The sequence below is a fragment of the Gopherus evgoodei genome, chromosome 22 (assembly GCF_007399415.2).
Source record: "Gopherus evgoodei ecotype Sinaloan lineage chromosome 22, rGopEvg1_v1.p, whole genome shotgun sequence".
NCBI lineage: Eukaryota > Metazoa > Chordata > Testudines > Testudinidae > Gopherus > Gopherus evgoodei.
The window spans coordinates 15697683-15723057 of NC_044343.1; the positions used below are offsets into that span (position 1 = coordinate 15697683).

Below are 25375 nucleotides of genomic sequence, written 5' to 3' on the forward strand. Positions count from 1 at the left end.
ATTGGTCCTCTGGTCAGGTGCTTCAGGTGAAAGAGACATTAACCCTTAGCTATCTGTTTATGACAGCCCTCAATATGAAGGACGCATACTTTCACATCGCCATCTTTCCTCCGTACAGGAGATACCTCCGCTTTGTAGCCAATCGTCAGCACTTCCAGTTTACGGTCCTGCCGTTTGGCCTTTCTACAGCCCCAAGGGTATTTACAAAATGTGTGGCCGTAGTCGCCACCTACCTCCGCTGACGTCGGATACACACTTTTCCGTATCTGGATAATTGGACCTATTCACACGTCTAGGCCTGATGATCAATGTAGATAAATCCACTCTGGTTCCCACGTAGAGGTTAGACTTCATAGGAGCTATTCTGGACTCCAATCTAGCCAGAGCCTGCTTATCACAGCTGCAGTTTCAGGCGATGGCAACAATCATCCGAGGTCTACAGAATTTCCCGATGACCTCGGCTCGCACTTGTCTCGGTCTCCTGGGTCACATGGCTGCCTGCACGTTTGTAACCAAACACGCCAGGCTCCACCTCCATCCTCTCCAAGTTTGGCTCAACTCGGTATACCGCCCGGGTAGAGACCCAATAGACACGATAGTCACCATTCCCCCGAGCACCCTAGGCTCCCTAGAATGGTAGCTAACTCCCTCCCTGGTGTGTGTAGGGATGCCGTTCCATCAGCCCCAACCCTCAATGTCCCTGACGACTGACACATCATCTCTCGTTTAGAGTGCTCACCTTGGTCACCTTCGTACTCAAGGCCTTTGGTCTTCTCAGGAGCTGGCATTACACATAAATGTTCGAGAACTGAGAGCAATCCGCCTGGCATGCCAGGCGTTCCAGCAACAGTTGCGAGGCCGTTGTGTCTCAGTGTTTACGGACAACACAACAGCCATGTACTACATAAACAAACAGGGAGGGGCACAGTCCTCCCCCCCTTTGTCAGGAGGCCATCTAACTCTGGGACTTTTGCATAGCCCACTCGATAGATCTGGTAGCGTCCTTTCTCCCAGGCATTCGGAACACCCTGGCGGATCAACTCAGCAGGTCTTTTCCCATCTCACGAGTGGTTGATCTACCCGGAAGTTATGCATTCTGTTTTCCAGAAGTGGAGATTTCCCCACATAGACCTGTTCGCTTCCTGCAAGAGCAGGAAGTGCCAGATGTTCTGCTCCTTCCAAGGTCTCTCCCCGGGATCGATCTCGGACGCTTTCCTGATGCCGTGGAAGAGCCAGCTCCTTTATACCTTCCCACCGTTCGCGCTGGTTCACAAGGTCCTGCTGAAACTCTGCAGGGACAGAACGCGCATGATCATGATCGCTCCAGCGTGGCGCAGGCAGCTCTGGTACATCATGTTGCTCGACCTGTCAATAGCCAACCCAATTACCCTGCCACTCCACCCAGACCTCATAACTCGGGACTGCGGCAGGCTTCGCCACCCGGACCTGCAGGCTCTTCACCTCACAGCGTGGCTGCTGCGTGGCTAAACCAGTCAGAGTTACGTTGCTCTGAATCAGTACGACAAGTTCTCCTGGGTAGCAGGAAGCCTTCCACCTGGTCAACATACCTGGCCAAGTGGAAGCATTTCTCCTGCTGGTGCAAATTGCATAATCTTACTCCCACTGAGGTCTCGATCCCCTCTATTTTGGACTACCTCTGATCTCTCAAACAGCAGGGCCTAGCAGTATCATCACTGAGGGTACACTTGGCAGCCATCTCTACTTTCCACCCAGGCGAAGGTGGTCGTTCCATGTTCTCACACCCTATGGTTTCGAGGTTCCTCAAGGGCTTGGAGCGCTTATACCCTCAAGTATGCCGCCCAGCCCTGACCTGGGACCTCAACCTGGTTTTAACCAGACTTATGTCTCCCCCATTCGAGCCGTTAGCAACCTGCTCGCTACTGTACCTGTCTTGGAAGACAGCTTTCCTCGTAGCCATTACATCGGCCAGACGAGTCTCCGAGCTTAGGACTCTTATAGTGGATCCACCGTACACTGTGTTCCACAAGGACAAGGTGCAGTTGCGACCAGACCCGGCTTTCCTCCCTAAGGTGATTTCAGCCTTTCATGTTAACCAGGATATCTTTCTCCCGGTCTTCTTCCCGAAGCCACACTCAACGCGACGGGAGCAATAGTTGCACTCCCTGGATGTCCGTAGAGCGCTCGCATTTTATATTGAGCGTACAAAACCGTTTCGTAAAACACCCCAACTTTTTGTCGCGGTAGCAGACCGAATGCAAGACCTACCTCTTTCCTCTCAGAGGATCTCATCTTGGATGACGGCGTGCATCCACACTTTCTATGATTTGGCTCATATTTCCCCAAGCCACATCACCGCGCATTCTACCAGGGCTCAGGCTTCATCTGCCGCCTTCCTGGCTTGTGTACCTATCCAGGAGATATGTCGCGCAGCTACCTGGTCCTCAGTCCACACCTTTGCTTCACGTTATGCTCTGGTTCAACAGTCAAGAGATGATGCAGCCTTTGGCTCAGCGCTTTGCATTCTGCCACATCTCACTCCAACCCCACCACCTAGGTAAGGCTTGGGAATCACCTAACTGGAATGGATATGAGCAAGCACTCGAAGAAGAAAAGACGGTTACTCACCTTTGTAACTGTTGTTCTTCGAGATGTGTTGCTCATATCCATTCCAAACCCACCCTCCTTCCCCACTGTCGGAGTAGCCGGTAAGAAAGAGCTGAGGGGGGTTGGGTCGGCAGGGGTATATATCCGGCGCCATGGCGGCGCCACTCCAGGGGGATCCCAGCTGACCCGCGGAGTGTTGCTAGGGTAAAAATCTTCCGACGAACGTTCACGTGGCGCGCGCACACCTAACTGGAATGGATATGAGCAACACATCTCGAAGAACAACAGTTAGAAAGGTGAGTAACTGTCTTTTTTTTTTTTTAAAGGGGGTGTGCGGAATAAGGACAACCCATGGAATTATAGACCAGTCAGCTTCACTTTGGTGCTTGGAAAGATAATGGCACAAATAAATAACCAGTTTGTAAGCATCTAGAAGAAAATAAGGTAATACAGTAACAGTCAATATGGATTTGTCAAGAACAAATCATGTCAAATCAATGTGATATCCTTCTTTGACATCTTGTGGATGGGGGAAAGCAGTAGATATCATGTATCTCAACTTTGGTAAGACTTCTGATATCATCTCATATGCGTTTTTCATAAACTAGAGAAATATAGCCTAGATGAACCTACTATAAGGTGGATGCACAATTGGCTAGAAAACCATACTCAGAGAGTAGTTATCAATGGCTCACAATTGAGCTGGAAGGGCGTATCGAGTGAGGTCCACAGGGATCTGTCCTGGGTTCAGGTCTATTCAGTATCTTCATAAATTATTTGGGTAATGGCAGAGAGAAATAGTACATGTTGAAGTACATCAAAAGGCCCAGGAAGCGTTCCTCCATGCCCCAGGCGCCCGTGCTGACAGCCTTGACAGTTGACCGTGGAGCAGCTGGCCCGCCCCTCCTTTGCAGCTGCTGTGGTGGCAGAGAGCTACTAAAAGGGATCTAGAACAGACAAACCAAGGAGAGCTCGATAAGGGGCCCTAAGGCTTAGTCCCTCCCTCCATTACGTAGCATGCCCTCCTGCCCAGTCTTTCAATGGCTCAGGATTACTCCCTGGCAGCAAAGTCAGACCAGCTTTGTTTCCCAGTGCAGCAAGTGGACCAAAAATTCATTTGGAACCTCCAAGATTGGAGCCTGGCGCCTTTGGGGCGAGGTCAGTCTATGTCCAGGTTCATCCAGGAATCTCTCTTGAATAAAGAGTGGGAACCTAGAAAGCCCTCTTCTGGACTCACGTCAGCACAACCCTTCAGCGTCGTCTTTTTCAAGGCAAGAAAGCTGTGAAGAGTAACCACAAGGTGTCGTCCTTCCCCTTTTCTCCCCCTCCCTGTCAAGGAGACTCAGTCTGAAATTTGTCTTTCCCTATCAGAGTATGAGGAGAAGAGAAAGAAGGATCTCGCTGATGTTCAGACCCCTTTGTGCAACAGAAAGCACTAAGGAGAGGGAAGCCCCACTGATCCCCTGCATCATATGAATAGTTTGACTCAGAAGATTCCTCTAAGGCAGGGGTTCTCAAATGGGGGGTTGGGACCCCTCAGGGGGTCGCGAGGTTATTCCAGAAGGGGTCGTGAGCTGTGAACCTCCACTCAAAACTCCGCTTTGCCTCCAGCATTTATAATTACGTTAAATATATAAAAAGTGTTTTTAATTTATAAGGGGTGAGGGGGTCACACTCACAGGCTTGCTATGTGAAAGGGGTCACCAGTACAAAAGTTTGAGAACCACTGCTCTAAGAGGCTTGAAGCAAATCTGTTTTCCTCAGGGCACACAAATGTGCAAAGAGCCTGGTTTCCCTGCTCCCGTTCAGAGTGCAGCATAGCAGATAATCAAAACTACAGCTTCCACTGCCCACCCTCAGAATAGGCAGCATGGCAAATTAGTGCAAAAAAGACCAGGTCATAGAGATGTATTGGCTCTTCTAGGCCAGTGATTCTGAACCAGGGGTACGCAGAGGTCTTCCAGGGGGTATATCAACTCATCTGTATATCTGGTTTTACAACAGACTACATGAAAAGCACTAGCAAAGTCAGTACAAACTAAAGTTTCATACAGACAATGACTTGTTTATGCTGCTCTATATACTATACATTGAAATGTAAGTATAATATTTATATTCCAATCAATATATTTTATAATTATATGGTAAAAGTAAGCAATTTTTCAAAAATAGTGTTCTGTAACACTTGCTTAAAAAATCAGCCGTAAAAATACAAGGAGTTTTAAGGGAAGTGTAACTTGGGCATATGCAAGACAAATCAGACTCCTGAAAGGGGTACAATAGTCTGAAAAGGTTAAGAGCCACTGGTCTAGAGGTGCATATATACATACCCCCACAAAGGGAATTTTCCCTTCTTAGAGGAGGCAGGCTAGCAGTTCAAATCATAGTTAGATTCAAATAATAAAACAGATGTTTTTAAAACACACCATGCAGACAATAGTCCTTCAGGCAGAACTGTAACGAGTGTAAACTACACTTATGAGGTCAGCAGATTCCCTCAATAAACTATAGCTATAGATCTCTCCTCATGCACCCTGGGAAGATATAATAGTGAAATAAGAATTTTTCTGCCACACCTAAAAGACTGGGAAAGTATTGCGTTGTCATAGTCTCCAGCTGCTGCTACGGGTCACCATGTCCTAATGTGCAGGTTATTGCTCCTAGCTTCTATTGCAGGTTGCCAAGCCTTGGTACTACTTCTATCTTCTCCCCCCTGCACATGGCTGGAGAGTGATGAGAAGGACGACACCCTAGTAGTGGAAGAATTATCAGGCAGTAAGGGGCGTGTTGGCAGAATTTATTTCTACTTTGCCCTGCCCCTGGCTTCCATTTTATGAGGCCAGAAGGTTCCTCGGTGTGAAACAGTCTAAAACTTATCCTGGAATCACTAAGAAAGAAAACTATCCATAGCGAGACTATCAAAATGGATCTCTGGCTGCATCCAGCTGTTATCAACAGAATAAAACAGGACCCCCAGTAGAGATCAGGACTCATTCTGCATCATCAATAGCAACCTCAGTAGCCTTTCTGAACAATGTACCAATAATAGACACATGTAAAGCTGCTATCTGGGCCACTGAGCGTACAATCACAAATCTTTATGCAGTCATTCAAAGCTCAAAGTCAGATGCCATGCTAGGCCTAAAAGTGCTCTCTTCAATTGTGCAAAAAACTCTGAAGTCCCTTTTGTCTACACTGGGGCACTGCTCTACAGTCACCTGCAGTGGAGCACCCACAAGGACATCATTCAAAGAAGAGAAGAAGATTACTCACCTTGTGCAATAATTGAGGTTCTTCAAAATGTCCCCCTGTGTGTGCTCTACTACCCTCCCCTCCTCTCTACTTTGGGTTTGCAGTGAGTACTCCATGGTAGAGAAGGAACTGAGGGGGTCAGGTTGCACACATGTTATATGAGGCTCCAATGGCACTGCAAGACAGCTACTGTACTTGTGTGGCCCAGATGGACATTGCTACCGAAAATCTCTGATCAGTGGTGCCAGGATGCACCGACACCTGAAGTGGAGCACACAGGGAGACCCATCTTGAAGAACCTCAGTTACTGCACCTCTCTCTTACTTCTCTACCTATGCTACATTGATGACCTCTTCATCATCTGGACCTATGGGAAGGAGACTCTGGAAAAATTCCACCACGATTTCAGCAGCTTCCACCCCACCATCAACCTCAGCCTGGACCAATCTACACGGGAGGTCCGCTTCCTAGACACCACGGTGCAAATAAGTGATGCTCACATTAACACCACCCTATACCGAAAACCTACCGACCGCTATGCCTATCTTCATGCCTCCAGCTTCCATCCCGGGCACATCACACGATCCATTGTCTACAGCCAAGCACTGAGGTACAGCCACATCTGCTCTAATCGCTCAGACAGAGACCAACACCAACAAAATCTCCACCAAGAATTCTCAAAACTACAATACCCACACGAGGAAATAAGGAAACAGATCAACAGAGCCAGATGTGTACCCAGAAGCCTCCTACTGCAAGACAAACCCAAGAAAGAAACCAATAGAACTCCACTGGCCATCATATACAGTCCCCCAGCTAAAACCCCTCCAATGCATCATCAGGGATCTACAACCCATCCTGGACAACGATCGCACACTTTCACAGGCCTTGGGTGGCAGGCCAATCCTCGCCCACAGACAACCTGCCAACCTGAAACATATTCTCACCAGTAACTGCACACTGCACCATAGTAACTCTAGCTCAGGAACCAATCCATGCAACAAACCTCGATGCCAACTCTGCCCACATATCTACACCAGCGACACCATCACAGGACCTAACCAGATCAGCCACGCCATCACCGGTTCATTCACCTGCACGTCCACCAATGTAATCTATGCCATCATATGCCAGCAAAGCCCCTCTGCTATGTACATCGGCCAAACTGGACAGTCTCTACGGAAGAGGATCAATGGACACAAATCAGATATTAGGAATGGCAATATACAAAAACCTGTAGGAGAACACTTCAACCTCCCTGGCCACACTATAACAGATCTTAAGGTGGCCATCCTGCAGCAAAAAAACTTCAGGACCAGACTTCAAAGAGAAACTGCTGAGCTTCAATTCATCTGCAAATTTGACACCATCAGCTCAGGATTAAACAGAGACTGTGAATGGCTTGCCAACTGCAAAACCAGTTTCTCCTCCCTTGGTTTTCACACCTCAACTGCTAGAACAGGGCCTCATCCTCCCTGATTTAACTAACCTCATTATCTCTAGCTTGCTTGCTTATATATATATACCTGCCCCTGGAAATTTCCACTACATGCATCTGACGAAATGGGTATTCACCCATGAAAGCTCATGCTCCAAAACGTCTGTTAGTCTATAAGGTGCTACAGGTTTCTTTGCTGCTTGCACAAAATGAGGAGCCTTCTCTTTATTAAACACAGGGGTTAACTGTAATCAGTGAATTAACTGATTATTTCGGATCAGCCTGGAAACACTTTCAAATATGCCTAAGTGAAAATGACTGGAACTTAAGTTTCTGGTTGCCTAAATCGCTTGAAAATTAGTCTTCTAAATTACTTAGGCTAACCTTCAAACTTTTAAAACTAGTAGATCTCATCTCCTCCTTCCTCATTTTTATTCATAGTCTGGAATTCCTGCTTTTTCAATCTCAATCAATTTCTCAATTTTGAATGAATTAATCCAAATGAAGGAAATAGTCTTTCTGTGATTGTAGAAGAGACAACAACAGTCAAAAATAGTTTAGCACTTCAAAAAACTCTGGTCCCAAGTTCTTAGCTATTGACTTCCACCAGTTCATTGCTGTGACTTTCTTTAAAACATCATCAAGAAACATGAACTGCCATGAACACCTCCAACCCTGAAATTTATTATGACTGGCATGATTGATGTGTGATTATTAGGTACCCATATCATATAGCAGCATCTTCTTCTTCAGCAATTAGGCATCTACCTTGGTGCTTTAGGTTCAGAATATTGGGAAGAAAATGAGGTTGATCCATCTGCCTCTTTACTTCCTGCAATTTAACATTATTGATGTGTATTTCTTTCTTCAGTAAAGTTATTTTCAGCATCCACAGTAGAACCACAATCTTTCAGCCATTTGTCCAAGCCTGTGGAATTAGGTTTCAGTATATTCAGCATATCTTCTACATTTCTCTATAGTCTAGTGTTGACTACTTTGGCTGTGGTAGTTCCATCTGTTTAGTCACAATTTTCTTCACAAATTATCATCAGAATAGGGCAGTTCTTAATAAATAGCTCAAAACAGTCAAACACTGAATGCCATCGTTCATCTTGTGGCAGAATTCATTTGGATTCTCCTGCTTTCTTCAGTGAAGCTGAAGCAAAGTGGAAGTTATGGGAGTATTTTGCAATTTCAATGTTCTTCTTTATTCCTGGAGATGCATCTTTTAGCCAAAGCCTTGAGTTCATCAAGTGAACAATACATCCAGATGTTATAAGTTTTAGGTTCATTATCTTCTAGATTTCTTCTTAGCTTTGCTACATTTGCAGCATTTTCAGTGACAGTGCTTAGCTATGCAACTGACACTTGAATTTTTGTTCAGTTTGCTATAGTTTTTATTGCTGTTTCTTTTAGGTATTCTACTGTATGGGCATTTCCTGATGTATCAGTTGTTTCTATAAGGTAGACAGCTTCTTCTTCTGTTGTCACACAAGCACATATTGCTGGATCATTGTCTACATTACTCCACCCATCAAGACTCAGATTAATGAATTTCCTGTCAATGTTTGTTTTGCACAAAGTTCAATTTCTTTTTCATACATGGTATCCATCAACCTTCCAGCAATGTCTGCTCTAGTGGTTGGAGTGTAGCCTGGTCAAAATGATTGAACCATGTCAATGAAATGTTTGTTCTGAACAAGACAAAAGGAAGAATTTGTCACATAGGTGACCCAAGCAATCTTTTCCTTTGTGGAGTCTTCCTGGAACTTGCTGGTCTGATTATGAACTCATTCATAGTTTTACTGGATGATGAAGAAAGTCAGGTTTTTTGGTTCTGTTTTAATATAGGTAATTTTCTGTCTGATGTATGGTTAGTTGCAGCAGTAGTGGTGGTACCAGCAGATAATTCTGAAGTTGCAGACATTGCAGTCGATGGACGTTCATAACCCCTTATGTTTAAGTCAGACCCTGAGACAAAATCATTCTTGCTCAGAGTATTACTCAGTGAACTTTAAAAAATGAAAGATTCCTCCTACTGCAGCTGTTTATAGCATTGTTTAAATTATATAATTCTAAACCCAGTTTTCTGGGGAAAGTTAATAAATCTTACGGGTTTACATAGATTTAGATAATCCTTATCTCTCAGAGCCGGGTGAAAAAAGCATTTTTAAATGTTAAAATTCATAAAACTTTACTTTTAAACAAGAACTAATAAAACTTTACTTTTAAACAAGAACTCTTCACTTAGTATGTTTTGATTATATAGAGCAGTAAAAAAATCATTTAAGAAGTTCAGCAGTAATAGTAAAAATATATTTGATAAATACTCCCACAACAAATCAACATATTTTGAACACAAACATTTTTTAAATTCACTAGTAATCCACCCAAAACACAAATTTAAGACAATAATCTATCATTTACAAGCACAGTAAAACCAGATAGGCAGTCCATAAAAATGGTTTAAAAATAAGTTTACTAACCAGCTCATCCCAGATTGTTCAGACATGTCTACATCATCATCTTCAAAGTCACTATCTTCTGAGGAGCATTTTTTATAATGCTGTTTCATTCCAACAACCAGGCCTTGCATCTTTTTGTTGCCCTGTTTATATTTGGTGCGTGATCCTCTTTTACCCAAAGGAACAGAATTTCTTGAAAATATCCCCAAATAGGGATCTCTTACAATCTGCAGCCATGGTACTATTTTTCCCCCAGTTCCCAGCTGTTAAAAATCAACATTAGAGACTGTAGTCTGAAGAATTTAGTCCCTTCTGCCCACAATCTCCTGCATTCACACCAGTGTTGATCCTTTTTGGTTGCACACTCTGCTCCTTTTCCCTTGTTACATAACCCCCCACCCCAGCCCTACCCCCCAAAAAACAAGAGAACTAACAAAAATGGAAGAGTTCTGCTTGAGTAACCCACATGCTTTTGCACTGCAGTATTTTATTTGTTTAGCGACAGAGGGAGGCAATTGCAAAATGAATGGATTTCTGTTTTTATCTGTGTACACATGCAAGGAGACAGAGCAAAGCTGTTTACGTGAAATGCCCATAATAATCCAGAAGGGCTGGTAGTCACTGAGCAGATCAGTGTGTTTTTTTTCATTAGATGGAGAGGTGTCATGGTGGGTGAAGTCTCAAATATTCATAATTTGATAACTGAGACAGACCTCAGGGAGGAATATGAGACCACCTAGGAAGGCTCAGTTTGATGATCTTGATGAGATACGCAATTGGGGTTGCCAGGCGTCCAATTTTTGACCCTGGCGGCTCTGGTCAGCACCGCTGATTGTTCCGTCTGGTCGATGGCATAGCAGGGCTAAAGTAGGCTCTGCTATGGCCCCAAGGTGCAGGGGCAATCAGAGAAGCAGCATATGCTGCCCCCACTTCTAGCACTGGCTCCACAACTCCCATTGGCTGGGAACTGTGACCAATGGGAGCTGTGGGGGCGACACCTGCAGGCCCAGGCAGTGCACACTATGCAGAGCAGCCCAGCCATGCCTCCACCTAGGGGCTGGACATGCCGGCTGCTTCCCAGGAGCAACGCGGAGCCAGGGCAGGCAGGAAGCCTGCCTTAGCCACACTGTGTTGCTGACCAGGAGCTGCCTGAGTTAAGCGTTGCCCGCCTGGAGCCTGCAACCCCTTCCACACTCCAGTCCCCTGCCTGAGCCTGCTCCCGCATTCCAAACATTTTCCCCAGCCCAGAGCCCCTTCCTGCACCCCAGGGCCCTCATCCCCAGCCCCACCCAAAAGCCTGCACCCCCAGCTGGAGCTCTCACCCCTTCCCATACCTCAATGCCTTACCCCAGCCTGGAGCCCCCTCCCGCACCCTGAACCCCTCATTTCTGGCCACTCCCCGGAGCCCGCACCCCCAGCCCAGTGAAAGTGAGTGAGGGTCGGGGAGAGTGAGCAACTGAGGTAGCGGGGCAGGAGTGAGTGGAGGGTGGGGCAGAGGTGAGGTCTCAGGGCAGGGATGGGGCAAGGGTGTTTGGTTTTGTGCAATTAGAAAGTTGGCAACCCTATATGTTGTGTATAGTGTATCTCCTGGAGCCAGAGGCTGGGTCCCAACGATTGTGATGACTTTGCCCGTTTCTTTCACCAGTAGCAGAGCCCTTGGGTCTCCCACAGGATCAAGCTCTTACTACGTGACCTATTGTGCCATATTTATAAAGTTTGACCTCAAAAGTTAGATTTTTTTCCCCCGGATTCTTTCTTTGCACAGAAAAGCAGCTTTTAATTCAAAGTTTTTGATCGAGGCTCATGGAGTCAAATACAGTAAAAATCTTAAATGACTCAAACTATACCATAGGATCTCTATGGATAGAAATTCCATGCTTGAATAATAAGAATATAGCAGTAGGAATATACTACCTACCAACTGACCAAGATGGTGACAGTGACTATGAAATGCTCAGGGAGGTTAGAGAGGCTGCAAAAACAAAAAACCTAATCATAATAGGAAATTTCAAGTATCCCCATATTGACTGGGTACGCATCACCTCAGGACATGATGCAGAAATAAAAATTGTAGACACCATTAATGACTGCTTCTAGGAGCAGCTAGTCTTGGAACCCACAAGGGGAGAAGCAGTTCTTGGTTCAATCTGAAGTGGAGCACAGGATCTGGTCCAAGAGGTGAGTATAGCTGAACTGCTCAGTATTAACAGCCATAATGTAATTAAATTTAACATCCTTGTAGGGAGGGAAATACCAAAGAAACCCATCACAGTGGCATTTAACTTCAAGAAAGGGGAACTACACAAAACTGAGAAAACTAGTTAAATTGAAATTAAAAGTAACAGTCACAAATGTGAAATGCCTGTAAACTGTGTGGAAACTATTTAAAAATGCCATAATAGAGGCTCAAACTAAATGTATATCCCAAATAATAATTTAATTAAAAAAAAAAAGGACCAAAAAAAAATGCCACCACAACTAAAAAGAGTAAAAGCAGAGTTTAGAGGCAAAAAAGAAATCCCTTAAAGAGAGGGAGTCAGATCTTTTTGAGAAAAATCGAAAGGAACATAAACTCTGGCAAGTCAAATATAAAATTATTATCAGGCTGGCCCAAGAAGAATATGAAGAGCAACTAGCAAAAGACAAAAATTAACAGCAAAATCATTTTTAATACATCAGATGCAGGAAGTCTGCCAAACAATCAGTGAGGCCACTGGATGATCAAGCTGCTAAAGGAGCACTACAGGAAAACAAGGCTGTTGCAGAGAAGCTAGATGAATTATTGGCATCAGTCTTCACTGAAGAAGAGGATGTGAAGGAGATTGCCACATCTGAGTCACTATTTTTAGGTAACAGATCTGAGGAACTATCCCAGATTGAGGTGTCAGTAGAGGAGATATTGGAACAAATTGATAACAGTAATAAGTCATCAGGACCAGATGGTATCACTCAAGCATTCTGAAGGAACTTAGATACGAAATTGCTGAACTAAGTCTGGTATGTAAACTACCAGTTAAATCAGATGAATGGCAAATAGATAAAGTAATGCTTTAAACAAATTTTTAAATTTTTAAACAAGGCTCCAGAGGCAATGTTAGCAATTCCAGGCTGTTAAGCCTAACTTGTGTACCAGGCACATTGGTTGAAACTATAGTCAAGAACAGGATTGTCAGACACATAGATAAACACAATATATTGGGGAAGAGTCAAACACAGCTTTTCTAAAGGGAAATCATTCCTTACCAATCTACTAGAATTATTTAGGGGGAGTCAACAAGTGTGGACAAGGATGATCCAGTGGACCTTTGATAATATCCCACACCAAAGGCTCTTAAACCAAGTAAATAATCCTGAGATAAGAGGGAAGATCCTCTCCTGGATTAGTAAATGGTTAAAAGACAGGAAACAAAGGGCAGAAATAAATGGTCAGTTTTCACAATGGAGAGAGTAAATAGTGAGATCCCTGAAGGATCTGTACTAGGACCTGTGCTGTTCAACATACAGTAGACACTCATTAGTAGCAACATATTGGTGCCCTTTTGCTATGTTGCTCCTAAGCAGCTGTTGCTGTTATGGAGAGCGTCATTTGACCAAAGGTGTATGAATAATTAAGTGTGTTTTGGAAGGGATGGGACAGCCATGTTGTTAGGGGGGAGAGAGGTCAGTTGGAGGGGGACCCCAAGTTTGGAGGAATGGGACAGGGGAGCCCTGGATTTGGCAAGGGAGCCCCTAGTCAGCAAAATGGCTGAGCGAGCTGGCTGCCAGGGACAGGCTGAGATGCTCCCCCTGGCAGTTTCATACTCCGCTCTGTCAAGGGATGGATGGGGAGGGCACTGTGTGCAGCCTGCAATGGAGGGGGTGGGAGGCTCCTACCACGGACAGCAGAGACAGGAGGGGGGAAGAGGACAGGTCAGTGCCCTGGGGAGGGGAGTCCCCCAATTCCCTACTGCAAAATAGCACAACCACACTCTGTCACCAGCAACCAAGATGGAGGGGACAGCTCAGTGCATGAGAGGGGGGAAGACTCCCCGACACCCCCCACTGCAAAATTGCCCTGTTCTGTTCTGTTCATTCTCTCTATCAGAAGACAGGATACTGGGCTAGATGAGCCATTGGTCTGACCCAGTATTGCCATTCTAATGTTATAATTCAGCATATTTAATTTTTGTTTAAATGTTTTAAGACTATAATTTAAAGTTTAGGCCTTAAAATATTTTGTATTAAATTCAGATTTCACTTTAAACAGGTAAAGTTTGTAAAAGAAAAACATAATTTAAATAACAAAATAAAAAACCCAATTTTAAATAACAATCCAATTTAAATTAAAAAAAGATCTTTTTTTTTTCTTTTAAATCATTAGTTTTTATACATCCTGAATTACAGGGAAAGTCTTGCTCACGCCTTGAATCTCTGGAATGGACCTTCAGTACTGATGCAATCATTGGATAATTTAGCTTCTTAGCTCCCAAAAGTTTCTACTGAGAATGTGCAGACCGAGATTTTTCGAAAGTTTACAACTTGTCCAAGTTTGGGCAAATTTGCATGAGAATGGCAAACAGCACAATGCTGACACCAGGCCGACCCCCTCCACCTTGCAAAATGTCAGTTCCCTGCATCAAGCATGACATTGCTAAGGTTTCTCAATAAAACAATTGTGTGATTCTTTTTTTTTTTTTTAACATTGGCAAAACATTTCTCCCCAGTCTTGTTCTTGGAAACAGCTGGACTATTTTAACTGTAAATTTCCAAAAAAAATTCAGCCTGGGGCAGATGCTCACTTTGGAAAATTTCAGACCAAATTGTTAAAGACTGGAAAAGCTACAAGCAACTGAAAATAGGGTCTTGTAATATTAAGTGTTGGGCAATGTTAACTATAGGTGGTGCTAATAGTACTGTCTATAATACAAGATAAGATGGGCAGCATGTCAGAGTTTATGCTACTGTGAATACTCTCTGACTTTCGTTTCCTGAAATGAATGTTCAAAGTAACCTTGACATCATTTTAATACAGATGCTCCCTGACTTTTTAGTTTAGGGAACTTTTTCCCTAAATGCGGATTTGTGTAAGTTGGGTTTGCGTAACCCGAGGGAGGTGTGTGTCTCTATAAGTGTTGTGTTTTACTGCAACTTAAATTCAGATATTTGTTCCTGTTCCTTAGATCCTGGAGTTTTGGGGGGGATTGTTTTGTTTTGTACATGGCAATTCTTGCTTAATATAAAGAAATTAAGAATGATATTTTTCCTGTAGTTTCTGTTCTTGGTTTTTCAACTGGTAATTCTTATTTTTCAACTAATGTTTCTTTCTCTCCAGTCTCTCTTGCAGCTTCAGGATCAAACAGCATCTGTCTTGTGTTCTCCTTCTGATGTACCAGATGGCGGATTTCATAACAGAATCCCTATGGTGATGCGGGGAAATTGCACCTTTTATGAGAAAGTCAGGCTTGCTCAGATCAATGGAGCCCGGGGGTTGCTGATAGTCAGTAGAGAGAAACTGGTGAGTCTATTCCTAATTATTGTCTGCAGTACCGATGTATCTCTGATTGTTAGTTTTGGTTATAAAACTTTATTTTTCATCTAGACTTCATTCTTGATAAGCTGCATTGTCTCAGTGCTTCCCAGAGTTGCTATCTTTAGCTTATTTACTTTGGGGTTTTCTGACCTGGCAAGTTTCTTCCTAGAATTAATATCTCTCTGTGCGCATGTGATGACTCAGCCTGCCGTATTTTGGACCTGTACAAGGGGCTGTGAAGCTACTTATAAAGTTACTCATGTTCTTAGCCAACAGAAAAATATACGTTCATTCCTGATATACTGCCTGAATAATTGCTGTTTTGTGAGTAATTTTGTTAAATTTTTCTATTTGTGGCATTTAATATTTATTAATTAAGCCAGAGGTTTTACTCACACAAGTAGCGATGGTTCCCAATGGGACCTGTGTATATACAATGCCCCTGCATGAAGTCTTGTCTATCATTAAACACTTGGCTAAAACAATGAAACCAGCTCCTTGGACCTCAACAAAATATTAGTTCTGTGTTGTGACTTAGCACTCAAAAGATTAATTCAATGAAAATGTACAGCAGTATGGCTTCGGTTTAATTAAATCTGAGTGTCAGCACTGGAAATACGTGTCTCTCTTAGAATCGTATGCCAGATGTGGAGAGATGTTGCATGAAGATTGGTGATTCTTCGAGGGCTTGCTCATGTCAGTTCCAATTAGGGGTGTGTGCGCCACATGCAGTCACCAGAAGGTTTTTCCCTAGCAGTACCCATCAGGTTAACTATGGAGCCCTCTGGAGTTGCGCATTCATAGCGCCACATATAGGGCTCTTCCGACCCACCACCTCTCCAGTTCCTGCTTACTGCCAGTGACGGTCGTTGGAGCGTTTCTTCTGTCGTCCAAACATGCAATCCTCTAGCTTGCTTGTTGTACATATATTTCTGTAAATAGTTAAAAATTGTTTTTCAATATTAGTTTAGACTAGCTGAACTCTTGTTACCAGGGTTTTTCCCCCCGTTTCCCTTCCCTCTCTCTGGGCCAGGGTATGCCTCGGTCCGAGGGATTTAAATCATGTGGAGCCTACCAGAAGCCAGTGCCAAAGGGTGACCTACACACGGCTTGTCTGAAGTATCTGGGAGAGTCCCATCAAACAAACACGTGCAAAATTTGTAGGAATTTCTACCCCAGGACCAAGAAGGAAAGTGATCACAGGCTGAAGCTGCTGCTGATGGAAGTAGCTCTGCGGCCACAGCCAGAATCAAGCCCCATGGACCTGTCACTGGGCTTGTTGGCATCAGTGTGCAGCGCACCAACTCCAATCCAGGACGCAGCACCGAGGAAGGACACTGGGGTCAGACACCTTCGGCACTGGCACTACGCGACACTGAAGACTGCTTCCCAGGTGGAATCGTGTCACTGCTCTCAGTCACCTGTGCCACAAAAGAAGATGGACGGGCCATTCCCCCTCTCGAGCGTCAGAGCATGAGCCACCTAAAGGAGTGCCACCTGTGCCAGGCCACTCCTCCCCACATGCACAGCAGCTGACAGTCAATTCCAGGCCCACAATGGGGCCCGTCAAGTCTGGTGCCACTTGAGGAGCGCCCAGTGGAGGACGTAGACCTTCCCTCTATTCTGGAGTCTTTCGAGGCAGACAGGGATCTCGTAGCCCTGACGGGTCTGCACTCTCCTGACCAACGTGAGAGGGCACCGGTCCCGAAGTATCCCGCATTGGTGCAGTCCAGGAGGAAACCAGCAATGACGCGGCACTGCTCTCCATCTCCCCAGCACGGTGCCATCTTGGTCACCACGTTTGAACTCCTCGGAGTCCAATTCTGAGGTAGATTCCTATGTGTCCTGAAGGAGCCGGCACAGAGTTGGCGAAACTCTGACTGGGAATATGGCACAGATCTTCCCTCTGGTGCCATGGCCAGTGCAATGGCAGGTGCCAGTGCAAATGCCGGTGCTGTGGCCTTTTTGGACCCCATGGGTGTACCATCAGTCGCAGGAGTCTATCTCCAGGCACTTCTTGGTTGCATCTGAGGGAGATCAAGCTGCTAAAGGAGCACTACAGGAAGACAAGGCTGTTGCAGAGAAGCTAAATGAATTATTGGCATCAGTCTTCACAAAGACTCAAAAGTCAACACTCACCCCTACTCAGAGAATAGAGTTTACAGGGGCAGTGCTAGACTAAAGACAGGCCAGAGTGTCCCTACCTCAGTCCTGCTTCCAGGCCATTCATGATATCATACAAGATATCAGAGGATTCCCTATAACCACAGCAATGAGTTGCTTGAAACTCCTGGGACACGTGGCATCTTGTACATATGTGGTGCAACACGTGAGGCTCAGACTCAGACCTCTCCAGGCTTGGCTAGCGTCCGTTTAGCGACCAAGCAGACACAGCTTAGATGGTAGCCACATTTCTACTGTGGATTCTCGAGTCTCTTTAGTAATGGCTCAAACTCCAAATGGTATGTGCAGGGGTCGCCTTCTCCAAATCACACCCCTCATTGTGTCTGGTCACTGATGGGTTGGCAATGAGGTGGGGCATGCACCACAGAGAGCACAGAATTCAGGGCCTCTGGTCTCCAGAGGAACTGTTGCTTCACATCAGTGTCAGGGAGCTGAGAGCAGTTTATGTGCTGTGTCAGACTTTCTGGCCTCATCTGGAGGGCAGATGCATATCAGTCCTGATCGACAATACAACAGTGATGTTTTAGATCCTCTGTTTTAGATGTTTTAGCACACTCCTCTCCCCTATGTCAGGAATCCCTCAAGCTCTGGGAGTTCTGCATAGGACGCTTCCGAGAGTATTGAATGCGCTATCTCCCCGGATCTCAGAAAAACTTAGCAGACCATCTCAGCAGATCTTTTCACAATCAAGAGTGGTCCATTCACCTGGCCATAATAAGCAATATCTTCCAACAATGGGGAGTTTCCCCGGATCTGTCTGTTCGCCACAAGGGGCAGCGGGAAGTGCCTGCAATTCTGCTCCTTCCTGAACCACAGCCTGGGCTTGTTGGCAGACTCATTTCTTCTTCCATGGAAAGATCACCTCTTCTACACATTCCCTCCTATCCTGCTCGTTCACAAAGTCTTCCTCAAAATCCACAGAAATGGAGCCTTGATCATCCTGGTAGCACCAGTCTGTCCATGTCAGCATTGATACACCGTGCTACTGGAGCTATCAGCGGATACTCCAATCACTCTGCCATTAGTTCCAGACATCACTCAACATCACGGCCGGCTCCAGCATCCCAAACTTGAGTCTCTCTATCTCATGGCTTGGAAGCTGCGTGGTTGAATCCATTAGAGCTCTCATGTTCAGATCCCGTGAGGGAGGTTCTTCTGGGCAGCAGAAAATCATTGACCAGGACTACCTACTTAGTCAAGTGGAAGAGATTCTCGATTTGGTGTTCGCAGAGCCGTATCCCCCCAACGCAATCTCCCATTCCCTTTATCGTGGACTGGTTAGTGAAGGGCCATTCCAGGACACAAGTGGATCAACAAGTCACCCTGATAAGATCCACTTTCGACACACTGGGCCTTCTCCTAAAGACTCAAAAGTCAACACTCACCCCTACTCAGAGAATGAGTTTATAGGGGCAGTACTAGACTAAAGACAGGCCAGAGTGTCCCTGCCCCAGGCCTGTTTCCAGGCCATTCATGATATCATACAGGATATCAGAGGATTCCCTATAACCACAGCAATGAGTTGCTTGAAACTCCTGGGACACATGGCATCTTGTACATATGTGGTGCAACACGTGAGGCTCAGACTCAGACCTCTCCAGGTTTGACTAGCATCCATGTATCGACCGAGCAGATGCAGCCTAGATGGTAGTCACGCTTCCACTGTGGGTACTCAAGTCTCTTCAGTGGTGGCTCGACCTCCAAATGGTATGTGCAAGGGTCGACTTCTCCAAACCACGCCCCTCGTTGTGTCTGGTCACCAACAGGTTTAAGGGGAGAAGGGATAGCTGAGTGGTTTGAGCATTGGCCTGCTAAACCCAGGGTTGTAAGTTCAGCCCTTGAGGGGGCCACTTAGGGATCTGAGGCAAAAATTGGTCCTGCTAGTGAAGGCAGGGGGCTGGACTCAATGATCTTTCAAGGTCCCTTCCAGTTCTAGGAGGTTGGTATATCTCCAACAATTACCTTTTTTTTTCTTTTTCTTTTCTTTTTTAGGGGGGAGGGATAGCTGAGTGGTTTGAGCATTGGCCTGCTAAACCCGGGGTTGTGAGTTCAATCCTTGAGGGGGCCATTTGGGGATTGGTCCTTCTTTGAGCAGGGGGTTGGACTAGATGATCTCTTGAGGTCCCTTCCAACTCTGATATTCTATTCTATTCTATGAAATGAGGTGGGGAGCACACCTCAGAGAGCACAGAATTCAAGGTCTCTGATCTCCAGAGAAACTGTTGCTTCACATCAATGTCAGGGAGCTGAGAGCAGTTTATGTGCTGTGTCAAACTTTCTGGCCTCATCTGGAGGGCACTAGAGCTCTCCATGCTTTATCACGGACTGCCTGCTAAAGTTGAAACAGCAGGACTTTTCACATTCATCAGTAAAGATTCACCTGGCTGTCATCTCAGCTTTCCACCCAGGAGAGGGGAGCTGCTCCGTCTTCGCTAGCCCGATGATGCAGTGTTTCCTTAAAGGACTAGACAGGCTATATCCTCAAATCCATTGGCCAGCCCTGGCTTGGGACCTTAACCTGGTGTTCTCGAGGCTGATGGGGCCTCTGTTTGAGCTCTTAGTGACATGCTCACTCCTCTGTCTTATAAAGTGGCTTTCTTAGTCGCATACTTCTGCCAGGAGGGTATCTGAGCTGAAGGCCCTCACATCTGACCCTCCCTATACCATCTTTTACAAGGACACGGTGCAGCTTCCGCCTCACCCATCATACCTCCCAAACGCAGTCTCAAATTTCCATGCCAGCCAAGACATATTTCTTCCAGGCTTTTTCCCGAAGCCAGTAGTCCCAAACAGAGGCTTTTTATATTAAACAAACAAAGCCGTTCCACAAGTTGATGCAGCTGTTTGTCATGGAGGCGGACTGGGTGAGGGGTCTCCCGGTATCCTCCCAGAGGATATCATCATGGATTATGTCCTGTATCCGGGCATGCTATGACCTGCCAAAGGTCCCTGCCCCTGCATTTCACCAGAGCTCAGGCTTCCTTGGCGGCCTTCCTGGCCCAAGTCCTGATCCAGGAGATCTGTAGAGCAGCACCGTGGTCCTTGGTTCACACCCTCACTTCCCATTATGCTATCACCCATCATGCCAGGAGTGATGCAACATTCGGCAGAGCAGCGCTTCAATCAGTGATTCCATGAACTCCGACCCCACCTTCTAGGTAAGGCTTAGGAGTCACCTAATTGGAATCGCAATACATGAGCAAGTTCCCGAAGGAAAAATGGTTACCTACCTTTCGTAACTGTTGTTTTTCAAGATGTGTTGCTCATGTCCATTCCAAATTCACCTGCCTTCCCCTCTGTCAGAGTAATCCAGCAAGAAGGAACTGGAGAGGTGGCGGGTCGGCAGGGCCCTATATGCAGCGCCATGAAGGCGCAACTCAAGGGGGCTCCACAACCGACCAAACAGGTACTGCTAGGGGAAAAAACCTCCTGGTGACTGTGCATGTGGCATACACACACCTAATTGGAATGGACCTGAGCAACATATTGCAAAGACCTAACTTTCATAACTGTTGTTAACTCTTTTTTATTGTCTTCTTTTGTTATGCCCTTTAGGGGCTGATATCTGTCTGGTTGCAGACTTATTGGAGTGTGACATTTTGTTAGGGATGCCTTGACATCTTTTTTCAGTTTTATGAGTTAAACTATAAAAACAAATCCTTTTAATATTGGATATGACTAGAGAATGGCATCGCAATGTGGACATGAATCCAGGGTAGTTGTCCCTTGTATCATCAGAAAGTTAAATTGAATCTGACGTCACCATGCAAAATTTCTTGGAGCTTAATGCTGTCCTTTGGGGGAAATGCTGATACACGTCTTTATTGTTTAAAGCAATATGTTAACCTGAGTGCTGGGTCTTTAAATCTTACTATAAAATATCATTTTGGAAATATATTTTGCATTTCCAGTCAAATAAACATTTAATGTTTTCAGAGGCCTTTGTGAGACATGGCTGTTATAAACTTGCCCAAGCGATTTTAATAATGAAGAATTAATCAGATCTATAGTTGATTTGGGGAGCAGGGGGGCTGTAGGTGCTATTGTAAGATAAATACCGTTATTCTTTGATGGACAGATAATGATTTGCAAGTCTTTGTAATGGATCTTTTCTGTTCTGGTAAATATATTGTGATACTAAGGTCAGAATGTAGCCATCTTTTGCATACATAAAACAGCACATGATCCTAAATTGTATTATTTTTATCTATTATGAGGAAAAGGTTTATTAATCTGCTTCTCCTGCCTATGCAGAATGGATTTTGGTTTGAGATGCTGATGTCTCATACACAGACTGAAGAACACTAGAACAGATTCACATGATTATGGACAGTAAAGTGGCCTCTTGTAACTTTTACTGTTGTTTTGTGTTAGGCATTCTATTTATTTTCTGCATAATCCTCATTTTGTTATAATCCCAAATGTTAATATGTCTTGTTCCTTTCAAAAACTTTTCAAATGTTTAGAAATAGACCTTTATCTCTACTAAAGAAATACAGTCAGCTCTACAAAGACTTCTGTTCTGACTTTCAGGCTCCCCCAAAAGGTAACTGGAGCCAATATGAAGAGATTGATATTCCTGTGGCTTTGCTCAGCTACACTGACATGTTAGATATTGGAAAGGTAAGCACAATTTATATAGAACAATTTCACTTATACCATCTGAAGCATGTTGTGCCACAGCAGTGTTTGCAGTGCATTTTAGAAGCTTTTTAAGATGGGCACTTTTCTCAATGACTGAATGGTTACTGTAACCCAATAAGCTTATATTTTTCTGTCTTAAGTGTACACAAAAATGAAATTCTCTACAGAGAGGCTTATGGTATAATGAGATGGTGTGATTTAGAATGCTTTGGTGCTTGACCCCAATACCGTGACTAAGTAAAACCATCACCTTGTTCTCAAATATTTTTAATAAGGTTTTGAATCTATGGGCTTATCTACACGGGAGATTCAGTCCATGCTAAGTCAAGGTACTCTGGTATGAAAATACCTGCATACACACAGTGTAATTCATTAGCGTGCCCCATCTTCGCATTTATTGCAAACTCTGAACACCTCTTTCAAGGTGTGCTAAGTTTGATACAAGTTGAGTTAGTGTGGTCAGTTCATGTGCACACAATGCTGTTGCACACTACTTTGGCAGTCCTCCAACTGCTGTCTCATCCTGTTTTGCGGGCATCCATTACTGACCTGTGTGTTTACCTGTGTGCCCTCCACTGGACTGGGGTCAAGTTGACTGGATGTCCCCTCCCCCTAACTAAAATTTGGCATGTGCTAGAATTGGTCCATTTGCTTCTTGATGCCTATATATTGGCACTGCAGCAATATCATTCCAGCAGCCTTTACAACATGCCTCAAGCAGCCTTATCTTCTCACCATCTGGGGAGAAGTATTGGTGGAGCAGCTTCTTGGGGCAGCCAATTGAATAAAGATGTGTTTGTGGACATTGCTGATCAGAGGTCTGCAAATGGTCACAATTGGATTGCTGACCAGTGCCAGATAAAGAGCCATCAGCTCAAGAGGACTTATGCTAAAACCAGGGATGCTAGGAAACAGACTGGCCATGGAAATATAACCTGTTCATTTTTTGAGGAACTGCGCAGGATTTCGAGTAGTTGCACCACTACTGAACCCAAGGAAGCTGTGGACCCTGCATTTCACTCTCCCATGGATAAGCAGCACGAGTCATCAGAGGAGGAGAATGAGGGCTTGTCTACATCAGAAAGTTGCAGCGCTGGTGAGGGAGTTACAGCGCTGCAACTTAGGAGGTGTACATATCTGCAGGGCACCACCAGTGCTGCAACTCCCTGTTTGCAGCGCTGGCCGTACTCCCGTTTTGTCTCGGGTGTAGAGGATCCAGCGCTGGTGATCCAGCGCTGGTAATCAAGTATAGACACTTACCAGCGCTTTTCTTGACCTCCGTGGAATAAGCAGGTATCCCAGCATACCTGAGGAAGCCTCTGGTAATCAAGCTGGTCTCCTTCCCCGGCTTGCTCTCGCGTTCCCCGAACCCCAAGCAAGCAGGTCTCCTTCCCTGCGGTTTGCAGGGTGGTTCGGGGAACGCGAGAGCAAACCGCGGCGAAGCTGGTCTCCTTTCCCGGTTTGCTCTCTCGTTCCCCGAACCCCCGAGCAAGCAGGTCTCCTTCCCTGCGGTTTGCAGGGTGGTTCGGGGAACGCGAGAGCAAACCGCGGCGAAGCTGGTCTCCTTTCCCGGTTTGCTCTCTCGTTCCCCGAACCCCCAAGCAAGCAGGTCTCCTTCCCTGCGGTTTGCAGGGTGGTTCGGGGAACGCGAGAGCAAACCGCGGCGAAGCTGGTCTCCTTTCCCGGTTTGCTCTCGCGTTCCCCGAACCCCCGAGCAAGCAGGTCTCCTTCCCTGCGGTTTGCAGGGTGGTTCGGGGAACGCGAGAGCAAAATGCGGCGAAGCTGGTCTCCTTTCCCGGTTTGCTCTCGCGTTCCCCGAACCCCCCTTGAAGCCGCCCAACAGCGCTGCAGTGTGGCCACATCTAACACCACTTGCAGCGCTGGTTGCTGTAAGTGTGGCCACTCTGCAGCGCTGGCCCTATACAGCTGTACTAATACAGCTGTAACAACCAGCGCTGCAAAATTTTAGATGTAGACATGGCCTGAGGAGGGCAGTGAAGAGCTCTCCCTGGAGAGCCAGAATCTCTTTAGAACTCAAAATCCGGAGGGTGAGCATGTATAAGATATCCTGATTCTCAGCAGGAAACCCAGCCCGGGACTCGGGAGGCAGAGTGTTATGCTTATAAGAAGCACACGGGATCTTTTTCTGGGGAAAAGGTAATAAGCCACATTTATTGAAGATACAACAATTAGCATACGCATTCACACACTCACCCTCTCTCTCTCCTGCCATTCAATGTTATAGTTACCAGTCCAGAGTCTGGATCAACCTACTGGCCAGCTAGGTTGATCAGCGATAGGAAAGAACTGGGTTCCGTCAGTCGCGTCACAATGCTCCGGGGAAGTCTGGGCAGGATGAACCCAAAGTCTCATGGCAAGGCACCCTGTTCATATAGTGATTTTCCTTCATTGGGACCAATGAGTTTTGCACCATCATGCTGTAATCAATTGTTGTTTGACAAGTGCTTGTTTTCTTAAATTGTCCTTCTCATCCTTTATCATGTTCTTTCATCAAGACTCTCAGGGAGTTACCCAATGCTGGTTTTGATCACAGCTATCTTGTCCCTATTGATAGGTGCCTGTCTCATCTTTAGAGTCATCAATCTGCCCTCTGACATTTCAATAGGGGTGTGTTGCAGGGTCTTGGCGCCCTTCCATCTGTCTGCAGTGTCTCCCTAGACCATCTGGTTCAGCGATGGCCTTCACACTTCTCTCTTAACACACACATTCCTCATTCACACACAAAACAAAATTAATTTTCAAAGAACATTTTGAACAGGAACATCAAGTTGCAATGCAAAAGAAAACAATCATGGCATTCTTTTACATATTTTAAAATGCTAAGCCTACAACAAGCTGGTGACCCTCAAAGGTCTGTCACTGCCTTGAAATCAGCACAGACACAAATTCTGGTTGATGTATCTCTACCAATGGCCCATTAGGCCATTCCTTTCTGCTATTCAAAAAGGGTGGCTTGCAGGAGATGATCAAATCATACACCAATACATTTAATACATGCGACATTATTATTCTTTATTCTAAATTATATAAAATACAAACATAAAATCCTACTACTACAAGAGCCTCTCAAGGGAGTCTTGGTATATATCTGCCTTTACAATTTATTATTGCACTATATTTGTCATGGAGATACGGGTAACATAAAATCCCTCCTGGGAAGCAGTACTAGATCACTTTACCTGTAAGGGGTTAAGAAGCGCAAATAACCTTGTTGGCACCTGACCAGAAGGGCCAGTGTGTCAGGTTCCCTCCCCACTCTGAACTCAGGGGTACAAG

The 25375-nt window shown here is 45.3% G+C and overlaps 1 protein-coding gene across 4 annotated transcripts in view; it reads left to right on the plus strand.

The window, feature by feature from the left end:
* SPPL2B (signal peptide peptidase like 2B) overlaps positions 1–25375 on the plus strand; it is a 128188-nt gene that overhangs the window by 72741 nt on the left and 30072 nt on the right. For all 4 annotated transcript variants that reach the window (XM_030540830.1, XM_030540833.1, XM_030540832.1 and 1 more), the window contains 2 exons: positions 15053–15235; positions 21968–22057. In XM_030540830.1, the coding sequence (XP_030396690.1) occupies positions 15053–15235; positions 21968–22057 (273 nt within the window). The remainder of the gene's footprint in view (positions 1–15052; positions 15236–21967; positions 22058–25375) is intronic.